Source organism: Phyllostomus discolor, chromosome 7 (genome assembly GCF_004126475.2).
Source record: "Phyllostomus discolor isolate MPI-MPIP mPhyDis1 chromosome 7, mPhyDis1.pri.v3, whole genome shotgun sequence".
NCBI lineage: Eukaryota > Metazoa > Chordata > Mammalia > Chiroptera > Phyllostomidae > Phyllostomus > Phyllostomus discolor.
The window spans coordinates 88,759,269-88,777,806 of NC_040909.2; the positions used below are offsets into that span (position 1 = coordinate 88,759,269).

General features: G+C 38.1%; 1 protein-coding gene across 1 annotated transcript in view; it reads right to left on the reverse strand.

Moving 5' to 3' along the window:
- Window positions 1–18,538, reverse strand: part of NBN (nibrin) — a 51,484-nt gene that overhangs the window by 28,948 nt on the left and 3,998 nt on the right. The window contains 8 exon segments of the mRNA XM_036031109.1: window positions 1,436–1,702; window positions 2,949–3,078; window positions 12,260–12,322; window positions 12,325–12,356; window positions 14,228–14,243; window positions 14,246–14,340; window positions 14,342–14,418; window positions 14,970–15,090. Of these exon segments, the coding sequence (XP_035887002.1) occupies window positions 1,436–1,702; window positions 2,949–3,078; window positions 12,260–12,322; window positions 12,325–12,356; window positions 14,228–14,243; window positions 14,246–14,340; window positions 14,342–14,418; window positions 14,970–15,090 (801 nt within the window).

Genomic DNA, 18,538 nt, shown 5'->3' on the forward strand with positions numbered 1-18,538 from the left:
AAACAATATGGAGATGTCAATCTTCGGTGAAGTAGCAATAGGTGACAAATCAATATAGAGAAAAATAGAAGAAGACAAAGGACTTACTGCCAGGAAACAATAGCTTACTCTATAATGTAAGGGACTTGTGGACAAGAATAAAACCTGATGGGTTAATGAGCTGGATTCAAGATAGTAAGTCAGAGGGGCTAATCCAAAATAAACTACAGGCTACACACAGCAAGTGATGTGTGACTACAGAAAGTGACTAAGCATTTTCTAGACAACACTGTATTGCTCATTCCATAAATAATGAACACTATTCATTTAAATTGTACTAAGGCCCACAGAGGAAACAAAAGCTCAGGTCTCTATTCTCCAAGTTTTTACTGGGTTCACATTGAACTGGAAGTCAGGTGACACTTTAATAATTCTAAGCTAAGTCAGGGTACTAGAAAGACTGATCAAGGGGTTTTTGTAGTAAGTGAGGTAGTCAGAGTTTGAACCAGAGAGGCAGTAACACAAACAGATGGAAAGGGAGGAATTTATAGGACGCTCAAAGTAAGAATCAAACTACTGGCTTTACCGGGACTCAGAGAAGACAGAGTAAAAGATTTGACAAAATGAACTCCTAACAAAAAAGAATTACTCATTCAGTCATAGGGGAGAAAAGTTTTCAGGACTATCATTTGGAAAAACAGCAGGACATTCCTGTGGGAAAGTAAAGCTTAAAAGATGAGTTAGGGCCAAAGATCTTTTCCATTTGTAATAATGTCATGAAATCCTGCAGGTAGATTATACAGATAAAAAGGAGTGGTAGGAGGAAAGAAGACTCAGAAAAGGAGCAAAGGGCCAGTCAGAGATGGAAAGAGCGGGGACAGACCATTACCACACAACTGAGAAGGGATTCAAGGAGAATGGCTCAGGAGCTGCATGCCACCAACAAGCCACTCATGTTGGCTATATGTCAGTGGTTAATTTCCAGGGTGTCATGTCAAGATAAAATACTGATGGTTTAGAAATATCTCATACAGAAATGGGAGCACTAACTAATCATCTCCTTTTCTGAGAATTTTAAGTGTTTGTAAAAGACAAAAGGCAGTAGCAATAGGAAGAAACTGAGCTAAGGGAGGGTTTTAAGAAATGAGATAAAGCTCTTGAATGTAGAAGAGGACCCAGAAGACATTAACAGTTCTAGAAATTGAGGAAAACATTGATGGAGCAGGTCCTGCCTCATGAAAGTGAAAGAGGTTGAAACAGGAAAGATGAAAGACAAGTGTAGCCAAGGAAACAACGTATGAGCTAGGGCAAAGAAGGAAAAAAAATGAGAGTCCATCCAGTGACCATAGTGAGGGAGCAAGGTCAAAAGCCACAGCTTTCCACAGACTGAACACCATTCTACAATCACATAAACATTAGTTTCTCAGAGACACGAAAGTGCTGTGAATATGTACCTTTTTTGGTGGATAGCTGGAAGTAATTTCGGATGGAGTTGGTCTGCAGCTGCTGGGAAGCTCGATCTCTACTTCTATTTACACCTGGGAGCTTTACTGGTGAGAGCTGATAGTTTGGATTCCTCACTAGAGTATCTGATATTACAGTATTATGATCAGAGATTATTTTGGGGGATTCCTTTACAGTGGATGTTTCTTGTGAGGGCATTCTGAATTTTTGTTCCATTCTGGAGATTTTTACTTCTTTTGATCTTTCACTCAAATCCATACTGTAGCAAAAGAAAAGAATGCAAGTCAACCAAGTCTATAACAATCTTTACCCGAAACAAAGTCCTTTCAGTAGTACAAATGTAATGTAGTTTTAGAACCTAATTATACTTAGATGGTAATTCAGCAATGTGTTTTACACTCCCAAGGAAGTAGCTGTTGTGTCATCGACACTCCCTGAGTATGAGTGACACCCTTTTTCTTCACCCCTATAGCACATACTATCAGACAGACTCTGCCAGGAAACTGCCAAGCATGCATGGAATATCAACCTCATGTCCTATTATAAATTAAAGGAGGTGAGAATCCTAGGTAAATTTTCCTTGGTTTAAGATTTATAAATTATTTCCATGCAAAAAATTAATTAAAAATGGGAAGTCAGAAAAAGAATGATCTCCAACATCATATAATAGGCTATTCAGATCACTTTAGATGAACTGATGTCATTATATCCAAGCAAGACAGCAGCCTGTACAACAGAACTCAACTCTAGACTGCCAGAAAAATATTTTAAGCACATGTACACATACAGAGTTCAGCAATGCATTAAATATACAGGGTCTTTGCTACTCTTATTTCACAGAAAAACAAGTAAAGCTGTTGTTCAAGGGACTTTAAAAACATTAAAAGTTTCTCTTTAAAAAGTTATATCTGGCCTCAATACAAAACATGGTCCAGGAAAACTGAAATATGATCATATATAGTGATATCCCAAGTATCTTTCAATGTGAACAGTTCATTATGGATTATTTAAAATAAAATATACTGTGTTGATTATTCAGATTAGCCAGGTAGATACATATAAAGTATCTCCTAAATTATAAGTAACATTCAAATACAGGCAATATCATACAATACAAACAAATTCATTTGAAACTAATTTCATTAGTCACAAATAAAGCATATAATTCTTAATAGTCTTCTCTGTACATTTGCAAGTAACAAAAAAACCCTTTATCACAAGACAGGCTGGCAAATGATGGCTTGCCACATGTTCTGCACATTAAGTGTTTTGGAGCACAGCCACTCTCAATCATTCACATGTGGTTGTGGCTGCTCCCGTGGTACAATGGCAGAGTTCAGCAGCTGTGACAGAGCCAAAAATATTTAGTTTGGTCCTTTATAGAAAGTTTGCTGATCTCTGTCCTAAAACATTATTTTCTCTGGCACCCCTCTCTCTCATTTCCCAAGACACTAACATTAATTTGATAGAATTATAATGATAGTTTCTTAACAGTACAACTTCACCATGTAGCTCCTTGCTCCGACTCTGTGTTGGCTACATATGTCATAGTGTTCACTGGGGTAGTTGGCATGAGCTTCTCTTTGACTGATAAGCCTTGGAAAAGGTTTGGCCCTGGAGTCGTTGTCCTGGATCCTGTAAATTATACAAGTGAGAGAACAAACACAACTGCTAGACACAAGGACACTTGGTCACTCACCATTGTTAGACTGTGTCATGCTGAGGGAATTAACCAGGTAAGACAGCACATGATTGTCTCCATTCAGTGGCACCAACAAATACTTAACAAAATGGCCTATCAGCAGCCTGTTGGCATCTGTGATGAGCTTATCTAAACTAAATCATTTTATTTGAACATCAAATCCTTCACAGTATTGTCAATCTAAATAAAAATAATAAACTTAAATTCTAATTCAAATAGTACTTTAAGTCAATAGGCCAAAAAACTACATTTCTTCCCCATCGAAAGTATATCTACCCTACCATCTACATAAATCAAAATCAGTGTTTTGTTTTTTTATTCCTCACCTGAAGATATGTTTATTGATTTTAAAGAGAGAGGAAAGGAGAAAAGGCAAAGGAAGAAGGGAGAAAGAGGGAGAAGGGAGGGGGGAGAAAGAGACAGACACACATATGCACGTAGGGATGTGAGATAAAAACACTGATCAGCTGCCCTCCATATGCACCCCACCTGGGGATCAAACCTGCAACCTAGTTATGTGCCCTGACCAGGAACCAAACCCGCAACCTTTTTGGTGTATGAGATGATATTCCAACCAAATGAGCTCCCTGGCCAGGGCAATGTAAGTTTTATTTTTACAATGAATACACTATTTGAAAAAAAAAAATACAAAGTTTTAGACACAATTTTTTGGCTAATATAGAAAACCATGACTGCTTCATAATTTTATTTACTGGTGTGACAACTTAACTCAAGTGCCCCTTTCCTGGCACACTTTTGCTGAACGCCTGTACTGAATGAAGCAGGTGCCCCTCATTTCAGCTCCCATGCCACCCTGTATATCATTACTTAAACTTTAACACACTTATCTCCAGCTGTGTGACCTGCATTATTTAACCCCTCTATGCCTTAATTTCCTTATTGATAAAATGGGGGACTTATCACACTTTTCCCCAAAAGTTGTTTTGAGGGCAAAATGAAATGACATACAGACAGCACTCAGATGGAGTGCTTGGAGCAGTAGGCACTGTGCAAGTTTGATTGCTATCACTGCCTCACTGTATAATGCACTGTTCACCTGTTACTTCCCTTTTTGACTGGGAGCAGGAACAGAGTCTGCTCATTTCTCAGTCCCCAGTCCTTGAGCAATGTTTGGTATATTGTAAATATAAGTTAATGGAATTAAATTGTTAACTGAAAAATTTTTTAATTGGCATTTACTAAGTATGTAAACTAAATTATCACTGTTAGGTCCTCATGACACAGGATGTGTTTAATAAATGTTTAGTACTGATTCCAAATTCAGATATTTAAAGACTTCTCTCTTCTTATGTGACCACCTTAAAAGCTCACTAGTATTTCCTTAAACACACATATCCCTAAAACTAATTTTTGCTTGCACAGACATTTGCAAAAAAATATAATTATGGTTATACCATCACTAAAAGGAACATTTATAAATGGACTCTAATGGCCCAGGATAAGTGATATTTGTCAACAATAAGATTATTTGCAATTATTATTGTTCTCCTTGCTAAAAATACCCGAAGGCAGGTATTTGTTCTGATCTCTGTACCTTTCTATTCCAAGTGTTTAGAATAATTATAAGTATATAATAAATGTGCAATAAATACTTGGTGAATAAGTAAATGATTGAACACAGAAGAAAAGGAGCAAAGAAAGTAGGAGATAAAAGAGGGAGGAAGACATGTATATTCTGTACCTTCAAAACTTCTAAAATTTTTAAATTTTATTTTAATTGTTGTTCAAGTACAGTTTTCTGTCTTTTACTTCCATCCCAGGTCACGCCCTGCAACCCTCCCCACCTCCCTCCCATTTCCACGCCCCCACAGTTTTTTTATCCATGTGTCTTTTCTACTTGTTCCTGTAAACCCTTCCCCTTTTCCCCTGAAATTCCCTCCCCTTTCCCCTCTGGTCACTGTCAGCCTGTTCTCTATTTCAGTGTCTTTGGTTATATTTTGCTTGTTTGTTTTATTGTTTAGGTTACTGTTAAAGGTGAGATCATAACAGTATGGAATTTTCTCAGAAAACTAAAAACGGATCTGCCTTTTGACCCAGCAATTCCATTGCTAGGATTATACCCTAAGAACCCTGAAACACCAATCCAAAAGAACCTATGCACCCTAATGTTCATAGCAGCACAGTTTACAATAGCCAAGTGCTGGAAGCGACCAAGGTGTCCATCAGTGAATGAATGGATCAAAAAACTATGGTACATTTACACAATGGAATTCTATGAAGCAGAAAGAAAGGAGCTCCTACCCTATGCAACAGCATGGATGGAATTGGAAACCATTATGCTAAGCGAAATAAGCCAGGCAGTAAAAGACAAATACCGTATGATCTTCTAAAATTTTAAGTCAGACATCTATGACTTGGAACCCACACAGACCTACCTATGAATATATAAAAGAAGTAATACTACTAATTACAATGTAGATTTTTACCAATTCCTTATGACCTTGTTTCTACCTGAAATGATACAACAGAAAAGGTACTAGTCTATAAATCCAAAAATTTTAAAGGATTTTATTTATTTTTAGAGAGGAAGGGAGTGAGAGAGGGTGAGAAACATCAATGTATGGCTGCCTCTTGTGTGCCCCTCGCTAATGGGACCTGGCTTGCAACCTAGGCATGTACCCTGACTGAGAATCAAACCAGTGACCCTTTTCCCCCCTTCACTCCCCTCCACTCTGCATACCCCCTCCCACCCACATTCCCCCCTTTAGTTCATGTCCATGTGTCCTAAGTTCTTTAGTTTCTACATTTCCAATACTATTCTTACCCTCCCCATTTTCTCCCTACCATCTATGCCACTTATTTCTGTACCTTTTTCCCCTTCTCTACTCCTCTCACTCCCCTGTTGCTATCCTTCCATGTGATCTCCATTTCTGTGGTTCTGTTCCTGTTTTATTTGTTTGCTTAGTTTGCTTTTGTTTTAGGTGTCATTGTTAATAACTGTGAGTTTGCTGTCTTTTTACCGTTCATATTTTTTATCTTCTTTTTCTTAGATAAGTCCCTTTAACATTTCATAAAATAAGGGCTGGATGATGATGAAATCCTTTAACTTGACCTTCTCTGAGAAGCACTTTATCTGCCCTTCCATTCTAAATGAAAGTTTTACTGGATAGAGTAATCTGGGATATAGGTCCTTGTCTTTCACAGCTTGGAATACTTCTTTACAGCCCCTTCTTGTCCGTAAAGTCTCTTTTGAGAAATCAGCTGACAGTCTGATGGGAACTCCTTTGTAGGTGAGTGTCCCCTTATCTCTTGCTGCTTCTAGGATTCTCTCCTTCATTTTAGTCTTGGCTAATGTAATTATGATGTGCCTTAGTGTGTTCCTCCTTGGGTCCAACTTCTTTGGGACTCTCTGAGCTTTCTGGACTCTATGGAAGTCTATTTCCTTTGGCCGATTGGGGAAATTCTCCTTTATTATCTGTTCAAATAACTTTTCCACTTGTTGCTCTTCCTCTTCTCCTTCTAGTACCCCTATAATTTGGATGCCAGAATGTTTCACGATATCCTGGAGGTTCCTAAGCTTCTCCTCATTTTTTTGAATTCTTGTTTCTTCATTCTTTTCTGATTGGATGTTTTTTTCTTCCTTCTGGTCCACTCCATTGATTTGAGTCCCAGTTTCCTTCCCATCACTATTGGCTCCCTGTATATTTTCCTTCATTTCACTTAGTGTAGCCTTCATTTTTTCATCTAATTTGCAACCAAAATCAAGTAGTTTATAAGCATCCTGATCACCAGTGCATCTGATAGGCTGGCTATGCATCTGACAGTTGAACTGTGCATCTGATAGGTTGGCTATCTCTTGGTTGCTTAAAAATATTGGTTCTGGAGCTTTAATTTGTTCTTCCATTTGCAACATTATTTTCTTGGGGGGGGTGGGGTCTGGTCACACCTGTTACATGATGGGGGAGCCTTAGGTGTTCACCAGGGCAGGGCAACCCAGTAGCTGGGTTGTGATGCTGTATGTGGGGGCAGGATCAGAGAGGGAACAATGGTGCTTGCTCTGTTCTCTGTTGGATTTCAGTCCCCTCTGCCGCTTCCCACAGGCAAATTGGGCCCTTCTGGTGCTGGTTCCCAGGTAGGTGGGCTTGTGTACATTCTAGGACCTGTGGGTGTCTCAAGCAAACTCTCCTGTGAGGCTGGGAGTCTCTCCCGGCACCTCAACTTCCCCAAGTGTTTTCAATCAGTGCTTTTAGGCTTTATTTCCCTGAGCTGGGCCCTGGCTTGTGCAGTCTGTCTTGTTGCCTGCTTTTACCTGGTTTATCTGTGCACGAATGTGTGACTGCAGACAGCCAGCTGCCTTGTGCGCCTTACTGGGTCTGCTCATTGCCTCCCTGTGCCCGTGCCCAGGGCCTGCCACTGGGGTCTGCTAGCTGCCACCTGTGCCCTGTGCGCCCGGGTCTGCCAGTCACCGCTTTTTCCTGCAGCAACCCCTATCCACCAGCCACTGACTCCGCCCTGTAGTACACCATTCTGCGTGGCGTGGGCCTATCTCCCACTCAGAGATGCACAGGACCCATGCCCACGGATAGATTCTCCCATGGGGAATCAGACCTGCAATGTGCCTAGGCTTCTGTGAGTCTTGCTTTTTGCTAAAACTCCCTCACCCTGAATTGAGGACATTTACTTCAAAGCAACTTCCTAAAAACCATCCTACACCTTCCAAGGACCTGGGTAACCAGTTCAACAGCTTGTGCCTTCTCATTTGCAAATATCCCTCTTCTGTGATGTGATTTGTGGCATTGGCTCCTTTGTTTTCTCTAAAGGTAACCACCTAAGTGAGCCTGTGCATAGTTAATGAGGACCTTCTGGTAATGTGCCCAGTAAGACAATAAAAGCTCATTGGAGCAAGGGCTGAGGCTTTTGCTCCCCTTGAGAGAGAAGCCCCTCGCCCTTTTCTTCCACAGGATTTGGTAGTCCATGTGAATTTCTTTTGTTTCAGCTACAATACTGTGGACCCCACGAGCGGGGGTCTGCAACACTTGTCCCTCTTACCAGTCTGGATGAATGGTTGTCGGGACTTCTGTACAGTTCAATTTTCTGTCTGTTTTTGCTGTTTGTTTCTAAATTTTTATTGTCCTTAATTTTGGTTGTGCGAGGAGTCACAGTGTGTCCACCTATGCCTCCATCTTGGCTGAAGTGGTACTGTTCTTGATTACAACTGTGTTTGACATCCCCAAAGAAGCCATGTCCCCATAGAAGAAAGCATCTGTCCCCCTGTGCCCGCTGGATGGGCCGAGGCGTGAGCCTGAGGTTCCCCCGTGGCTGCTATGAATCCACTAGTCTGGATGAATGTGTCTACTTTAACTCCTTGGTTGTAGGACTTCTGCACAGTTTAATTTTCTGTTATTTCTGGTTGTTTTTGAGTTCCTAATTTTTGTTTTCCTTATTTTGGCTGTGCGAGGGGGCACAGTGTGTCTACCTATGCCTCCATCTTGGCCGGAGGTCTAAACCCAAATTTTAAGATTAGCTTGGACATAAAGTATTTCTGGAACCTTAACTTTTCTCGGCCTTGAGATCTCATACCTTTTAATAAAAGGACAGATTAGATGATATCCAGGGCCCTTGTGGCCATAAATACATATCTAAATGTGGATGATAAAATTTTGTTGCTCCACACTGGCACATATAATCTTATGTACAAATAACCTAGTTCAATTAATATTCATACCTCCTACAAACAAGTGATGTGCTTGGTGCTGTCAGAGAGTTAACAAGAGCTTATAATCAATCCAGAAGCTGAAAGAGGCATAAAACAGCCGGTTATATTGAAAGTAGAAAGAAACTCTAACTAGAATGCAAATAAAAGTTACTGGGGTATAGAAAACAGAGTAATTAATTCTGACTTGGAGGAGAATGATGGGAGAGAAAACAACTCAGAAAAACTCCATGAAGGAGATGGAGCATCTCTGGAGTGAATCAAATTTGGAAACAGCGGTGCTGGCATTCTAGGACCATGATGAGCAAGGTCAAGGAGGATGAGGACTATAAACAATAGAGCACATGTGTTCTGTAAGGATGTGCTTTTTTTAAAGAAGGTGAAGATAAGGAGAAACAAGCTAAAGCTAAACTGTTGAGGGCTCAGAAGTCTAGACAGAAAGTTAGGGATTTAGTCTATTGATAATGAGGATTAAAAGTTTTAAAGGGAAGGTGATTGCAGTGGGAGAGTGAAATGTCAACTACTGAGATGAATATGGAGGTAGGACCTCTACTGGGAGCACTAAACAGCCCTCAAGACAGACAGACATACAGGTTTCTCACAGGGCAATGACTGTGGGCAGGGATGGCAGCAGGCCTGTGGAGCAGCAGCTGCAGAGGAAGAACTTCAGGTCTTATCAGAATGAGGAATAACTGAAGCCTATAGTAGGAGCAGCTCTTCCATTTACATACAAGAAAGCTCCTCTGTAGTTAGTTCTTCCCTAGATATTCTAGCCCAGTGGTTTTTGGCAATTGAATGAGAAACACGAGCATAAAATCAATCGAAACAAACCAACCACAACAACAACAACAACAACAACAACAACAACAACAAAGATGCCTTGGCCATATCCCACAATATTTTGAATTATGGAGAATTTGAATTTGCATTAAAAGTGTTTCTGAAACATTTATGTAGATGAGAACTAGTTTTCTAAAAGACAGATGACAGTTGTCAAACAGGGGCTGGGACAGGTGGAGCTACGTAGACACACAATTCTGTTTGTTTTAACATCTTTTTAAAAGATTTCATTTATTTATTTTTAGACAGAGGGGAAGGACAGGAGAAGAGAGGGAGAGAAACATCAATGTGTGGGTCGAGTCTTGCATGCCCCCTACTGGGGAACCTGGCCGGCAACCCAGGCATGTGCCCTAGACTGGGAATTCAAGCAGTGACCCTTTGGTTTGCAGGCTGGCACTCAATCCACTGAACCACACCAGCCAGGGCTGCTGTAACATGTTTTGTGTTGTGTTTTCAAAAGCCTGAAATTATTGACAGGTTTTTCTTTTTCTATAACAGAACAGAAATCACTATCAATAAACCAACACCTATAACATATGCTATTTCTGAGGTAGTACAGCTTCTCTAATATGGCTCTCTCTGGTATCCACACTGCAGCACTTCTCTCTAAGAGGCTGAGAAGTTGTCTTCAGCTTTGACGCTAACAACGTATTCTGGGAATGTTAGGTCATAATTTTGGGGGGAAATACTCAACATAGCACAATTACAGCAAGATAGTTATTTGGACATACTGGAAACTTCACAAGCATTTAAAACTTTGTAGCTGAAGGTTAACTACATACAGACAGAAAATTATACCTAGTGTGCTCAATGGGAAGAGGCAGAGACATCAGGAGAATAAGCATTCTTATCCATCGTAAAATACTAGCCTGTCAAATTTTCTTCAGACTGCTATCCTTTCAGATCTGCTCCCCATCACCCAACACCATTTCTCAAAACTTCACAAAGTATCTGCCATCTGCACTGCAGTGTAATTAAATCATAATAGCTTTCACCTAAGAGTCAGTATGAATCAAATGATTTGCTATGTAACCTCTTTGTACATCAGTTCCCTAATCTATAAAGTGCAGATGATGTCATCTATCTTAAAGAATCATTGTGCAGGCCAAATTTTGATGATGTATGTAAATTGCTTGCTTCAGTGTCTGCAAACTCAAGAGAGAGCCACCACTATTACTAAACATTACTAGTAATGACCTATACACCTAAGCAAGTCCTGGTCATTAGGCTCTAGTGCAGGCATGTCAAACTCATTTTCACCAGGGGCCATATCAGCCTTGCAGTTGCCTTCAAAGGGTTGAATGTAATTTCAACTCCTTAACAGTTAAGAAGTAGTTACAATTATACAGTCCTAAAATTATTTTAGCCCTTTGAAGGCAACTGTGGCCCCTGGTGAAAATGGTTTGACACCCTTGCTCTAATCGCTCATTCCTTCCAAAATCTAGCTTAGCAAATTCCTAACCTGTCTGAGCCAGGTGGCAGAGTACAGCCACTCAGGGACAGATACTGTTCAATTCTACAGGTGGCCCATTCAGTGGGCCACAATGTGAACAATACCCCTGGGTGCAAGATGAGGTAGTGCTATCTTCTTTAGCCAAGTCCAATTATTGCCAACAAGTAACTATAAAAAAACAAGTATATACAGCAATACAGAATGGATGCTCTCATATGTAGGTAAAGAGGAGAAGAGAGAGTTCCTAAGGGAGAAAAAAACATAAAAATATCTAGGGTACAAAAGCAAGCAGAAAAGAATAAATAAATCATCATGACAGCAACATCAGCTTATTTTTGAAAGCAGAGGAATGTATTTAAATAACAAAGGGTCAAGTGCTGATGCCTCCTAGTATACCAGCTATGAGAGTCAACACTGAGCTGACTACAGTCTGCATCTCTCATCTCAGTAACAGCACTACCAGCAACCACTGACTTATGCTAAAAACTACAAGCTGTTTCCAAAATATGCCCTGAATCTACTTCTGCTTCTCCACGGCTGCCACTGCAGTCTAAGGCCCCTGGCATTCCCATCTGGACCTCCAGGAGAGTTTTTCCACTCATATCCCCACTCCCATTCTGGATCCTGGAATCCATTCTCTTGCAGGTGCCATTGTGATCAGGTCCTTCTCCCAGGCACTCTGCTCCCCTAGATCCCCTCAGTGGCCTTTACTGGTATGCAGAATGCCTGAGGCCCCAATGTTACATCCTCAGTGAGACCCTCCTGATCACCACCTACAACAGTCCACTCCAAATCACTACCATCTCACCGTGTTTTAGCTTTACATTTGTACTTGGCCAAAGAAACTTATCAGAAGTGTCTGTTTGCTTGCCTATTAACTCTGAATCCTGACATTCAGAATATAAAGTTCATAATAACAGGTAACCTAGTTTACTTTGTTCACTACTGTAGCTTCAGGACTTAGAATAGTGCCCAGTATACAGCAGACACAAATATTATCAAATGAGTAAGTGACTGAATGGAAAGGTGAGTTTTAAAAGATGTTGAAAATGGTCACCCCCAGCAAGCATACAGTAATGTGCAGACAGCCTATTATCAATTTGCATAATAAAGTTGCTAAAGATTCAGTAAAATAATGCTTAATTACCTGTATTGGGCTGGACCTGAGGATTACAGTAATTCTCTGTAGTCATGAAAATAACTGCCAATCAATTTCTGCTTCCGGAATAGGTCTAAGACCTTGCCTAAAAGAAATAAAATGCTTTAAGTATGAAAATATATTCCAACTAACAAATTTATTAAGATGATGTCAAGCTGAATCTATCTCCCCACCAACACTCCCAAGAGGCACAATTTTATGGTATGGAGAGAATTTCAAATATAGAGTGCTGGCTTACTCAATAAGCAATGTTACCCTGGGCAAGCCTACCATGTTTTAGTAACTCAGTTATTTCATCTATAAAGGTCTAGAGTAAAGGATACAGATCCTTCAATTTTAAAATTCTGTAATTTTGTGAATAAAAAAGGAAATAATACCCATATGAAGCAATAAAGATTTTTATATGCAAACCTATGATTACTAAAATCCTAAGAGAAAATTTAGAAGAGAGAAAGAAGCTGGGAGGAGGAGGATAGAGGGAAGTACAAAATATGTATGAGCTGAATCTATGTGTTATGATTTAAAGTTTAGTGGTCATTTACATATTTACACGTGTTAAGGAATCTTATGGTGAATCTACCTTCTGTTATTCTATAATGTGGATAATAATTGAATTTATAAACCAAAAAAATTTAATATAATGCTATACAGAAACTATACCTCAAATTTTAAGAACTACAAAACTCTTTTTTTAGTACTTATTTTAAAATATTTTAAGTGACTACAGTAGTTTACAAGGTCTTTTTCAGGTGCTTTAACATTTTGTTTTTTTTTAATGTCTGACTAGCTTAACTTCAAGTTCAACTGTATGTGTGATTATAATAATATTATACTAAAAAAGAGATTTTACAAAGTATTATAAATAAGTGACCACATATACCTACTTATAATTAAAGCAATTTAAAATTCATATTTTACTATCCTACTAATGTTTTTTAAAATATTACCATGAAAAATTAGTTATAAAGATTAGCTGTATAAAATAAAATCAAATCAAAACATTTTAAATACATATTTAACAATAATCTTATATAGACATTTTGTCATCTTTGATAGGCAAACAGTGTAATAAACATATGTGGCTACTATCACCACTCTCTGTTCAACACTGCTCTGGAGATCCAGTGGGCATACAACATAGAGAGAGAGGGAAGTATTAGAAGCATTCTATTAAAAATGGAATAGAAATATCATTATTTACAGATAGGATTTATACAAAAAAAGCCTATCAATTAACTACTAGAATTACAAGGGGAGCCCAGCAAGGTGGCAGGATACAAGAACAGTATCTAAATTTCAGCTGAATTCCTATAATCCCAACTAGTGAACAATTAGAAAATATATTTAAAAAATATCATGTCTTCGTGTTACACTACCACGATATGATATCTACCAGAAAAGATGTAGGATCTAGGAATACCTAAAAAAAGGTGTTTAAGATCTCTACAGAGAAATTATAGAATCATTAATGCTCCTCAATTGATTTGTGTTCAGTGAAATTCCTAATCCAATTCCCAACAAAGTTTCTCAGAAAAATGACTCTAAAATGCATATAGAAAAAATAAAGAGACAAATAGCCAGGCTGCTTCTGAAGAAAAAGCAGAACAGAAATCTTGTTCTGTTGACATTAGAATGTTAATGGGTGTTGATCAGTGAAGGGAGGATAAAGTCAAACTGTGCCCAGCATTGTTGACCTATAATATAAACAAATCCATTCTGGGTAGATTAAAAACAAATTTCAAAGGAAATATCAAAATACTACGTAAAAATGTAGGTGAATAATATGATCTATTTATAGAAAAAGATTCCTTAAACAAAATACAAGTATCATACATAATAAAATCTTTGTAATAATTATTGTATTTACATTTTCATTGTTATATAGAGTACTACAGAAGTCACCTGTAAAACCACCTACTTGCATGTTTCTTTTTACTAATAAAGAAAATAAAGTACCTTTGGAGCATGTCTATAATGAATGAATCCATTTTTTTTGAGAGTCAGAAATTAAGGTCTGTGAATTTGTTATTCCTACATCAACAACACAAGTTCCAGGTGCCAAAAAGAAAACTCTCTTCTTCATTTTCTTCTGTAATCAATTTAGCATCTCCTCCTCCAAAAACAACTGCTGAACTTAATTTTTTATGCTAAAAATAAGAAAAAGTAATAAAATAGCCACAATTAATTTATTGAGTACAATCTAACAATTGTAAGATTTTGACTTGACAGTAAAACAAAAAATTGACATAGAATTGGTCCTGCTTCTTGAGAAGACAATCTGAAATTCCATTCTGAGAAAATCCCGGCTTCACAGGCACCTCCACAGCCCTGGAACATCATACTGTCTACAGGGCCAACTGGCAAGATTTCCCACCTGTGACAAAAACTCCTGGAATGCCCACTTCAGAACATGAAAGACATTCAACACCTGTTTACTAACCCAGCAAGTGAGAACTTTAACCTTCAACTTACACATTTATGTAAACTTACTAGGCCAACTGACGATGTAAGAAATATATAATATCTATGTATATGGATTATATAATATAAAGGGTAGGACACTAGTGCCTGGACAATTTTTTTTATTCCATGTCCAAACCTCTACACAAAAATCTCAAGAAATGCAATAACAACTACTGAAAACAGGTAGTCAGTCTCCTAGTAGTAAGGTCTTCTTTAGGAAAATTTAGCTTAGAACATTACCTGCTTGGCATTAGAAATGCAAATGTTTCCCTTTGAAGATCTGTTTTCTTTCCTGCCGTTCTGACAGATCAATATTTTTACTTTCAACGGCCGGCTCATCAACAGGTGGATAAAAACTGTTAAAAAAGAAAAAAAGTATGTTGTAATTATAAACTACTCTGTATACATGCCATTAAATTTGCAAATGGAGTGTTTCTAGATATTAGAAAGGCTTAATTTACATAATACCAATATTTTTAAGAAGTTTTTTATCTGGACAAAATGACAAAAAAGTATCCAAATGCTTTTTTCTAGAAATATGGTAACACATGCCACCGAGAACAGCAGAAATGTTCTTTATTCCCTGAAAATACATAATCCAAGAGTAGACAATCATAACAAGATATAATTGTATATACATATGACTCAAGGCAAATGAATTACAAAAGGTTGAGAGAAATATCATCCATAAAGATCAAATTCTATCAGCATCTTGTGTTTGCTTGGGAACCAATACATATTAATATTTGTACTCCGATTCTGTGAATTTCTACTATGAGTGTTTTGTTACAGATCTCTTTGGAGAAACTCAGGAAATTGAGACTTACAGTATTTTGTCAGTTTAAAATTTCCAAAGTGAGATTTTAAAATATAATCTTTTAACTCTTTAATGCTATAAAACATCTTAATCATCCATGGAAATGAGGGAAAGAAGAAAATAGGGAAGAAAAATCAACAGATTTTCAGCCTTTCATCAGTCCAGTTTCAACTTTCTATATACTCACTTTTTGCTACAGCTATTCATAAGTGACCAATCTTTCAGCTTATCTCTGCCTTCTAGTAAAAATTACTAACGTCTGTGGATAGTGAAAGGTACAATATTGTTGAACTGACAGTTATTTCCAACTTGATCTATAAATTCAGTACCAACCCAATAAAACTACCAGCAAGTTATTTTGTGGATAGACACATTCTAAAGTTCATATGGAAAGGCAAAAGACTCAGAATAGCAACAATACTGAAGAACAAAGTTAAGAGTATTAACACTACCTGAACTCAAGACTCACTATAAAGCTACAGTAATCAAGAGAGTGTGATACTGATGAAAAAACAAACAGGTCAATGAAAGAGGACAGAGAAGTCAGATATAGACCAACATATATAACTAATCTTTGACAAAGGAGCAAAGGCAGCTCCTGGAGCTGTGGAGCTTAGACAGTCTTTTCAACAAACGGCACTGGAACAATTGGATATCCACGTGCAGAAAAATAAATCTAGACTCAGCCTTCATGACTGTCACAAAAATTAACTCAAAATGAATCACAGACTAAATATAAAACATAAAAAACTGTAAAACTCCTACATGATAACATGAGAAAACCTGAAAGCTTTAACAATGGAGGTAACTTTTTAGATATACCACCAAAGACATATTAAAAAATAATAAGGTGTACTCCATGAAAATTAAAAAATTTCTGTTCTGCAAAAGACAGTATCAAGAGTAAGAAAAGCTACAGACTAAAAAATACTTGTAAAAGGACTGTTATCCAAAATATACAAAGAACTCTTAAAACAGTAAAAAAAAAAAAAGGCTAATCATATACTTTATACAAAGTGATCCCCCAGATATTTGAAGTACTCACCTGTCACCACAGCTATTACAATATTGACTATATTCCCTATGCTGTATTTTTACTTCCCCAAATGCAATAAAAATTTAACATGAAAAATTGTTTAAAAAAAAAAAGGGCCAAAGACTTTAACAGGCATCTCACCAAAGAAATATACAAATTCCAAATAAGGACATCCATCACATGTCATAAGAGAAATGGAAACTAAACCATCAATGAGATACCACTCCACACCTATCAGAACTGCTAAAATCCGGACACTGACAACACAAAGAGCTGATGAGGATGTGGAGCAACTCATTCACTACTGGTAAGAATACAAAATGGTGCAGCCACTCTGGAAGACAATTTGGTGGTTTCTCACAAAACACATTCTTACCATATGGACAGCTATTTACTTCATTAGTCCTTAGACATATTTCATGATTTCCAAAACTACTTATTATATTGCTTTTTAGTGATATCAAAAGGCTTGAATCATATTGACATCCAAACTTACAAATATGAAATCTATCTCCAAGAAAAATTCCTAGTATGTGCTATATTTCTTTGCCTTGAATTTTGATTGATTAGGTAAGGTCAGCTCTATAAGCTTTCTAAACTTCCATTTACTGAGACCATTCCAGTCTCTTGGATCTGAGATTTGATTACAAGCTACCAAGTTAACCTGTTTCTGGTTCATGGATACTGTCAGAAGATACAGACTACTAGGTCAGAGACAAAGCAAGCAGTGAGCCTCAGAATGTTTGCAGCATGTTTCCTTCCCAAATAAATCCCAGGGGAATGCCTTCAAAAGGACTACACAGTGGGTATGTTACAATGAACATGGGAATGAACCAGTTTTGTAACAGGCGATAAGCAGGCCTGCTTTTTGTCCTGAGAGGAAGATATTGCCTCATCTCTCAACGTTTCTCACTGCAGACATCCCAGAGAAATGGCCTGGTAAAGGGTGGTTGGGACCTCACGCTGTTGATATACCCAGCAAGTTTTGGATGAATGCAAGGACTCTCTTCCAGACCAAAGCTTGCTGTTTCAAAAAGTTAAGAAATCCCTCCACAATATAAAACTTTGTAAAAAATGCAAGTAAATGGTAAGTCCCTCTTATTTCTAAAGGATTTTTTTTACATTCAGGTGTATACTTTAAAAAATAATCATTTATGGATTTTTAAGAGAGGGAGGGAGGGAATAAGAAAGGGAAGTGGGAGGGGAGAGAAGGTAGGCAGAGAGAGAGGGGCACATCTATTTGTTGTTCCACTTATTTATGTATTTGTTGGTTGATTCTTGTGTGTAGCCTAACTCACAATGGAACCAGAAACCTTGGTTTACCAAGACAATGTTCTAACAAGCTATGGAGTCAATGGACATGGCCCTTCCCCTCCTATGGCTGAGGGCTAATCAGGGGGCCCCTAGGCAGAAGGAATCTGTATTGTTTCAAAAATGGATTGTAACTTCCTCATTATCTTTGGGAGTGGCTTTGTGTCCTGGGACTGCTTCTTGACCTTTTCTTTACACTAAAGTAATGTAGTTTAATAGGATGCGTGCCTCCTTAGTCTTGGACTCCTTAAGAGACATGGGGAGTGTGGTCCTGCTTGCCAACCTACCACTGCTGAAGTTCACTGTAATGTAAATAATAAAGGCCCTGTCTATTCTACCCAGTCCCCCTTGTGGATTTTTCAGCTTATCTGAACCAATAGTCGAGAACCACAGACTCAACCTCCTGTATTACAACTAGTATAGTTGACAGGATTTGGATACCCTAAAAAATCCCCCAGTTAAGTCAACTGTGAACAACAACTTGGTGGGTGGAAAATTTGTGGGAAATCCTGAAAATGAATAATGGCGGGGATAAACCTCGAGTAGTGCACAAGTATTGGTGGGATGGCCTCAAAGCTCTGGGCCCTGCAGAAGACCTGTGCAAAAGAAAGAAAAAATTAGATGAAGCAAAAGTAAGACA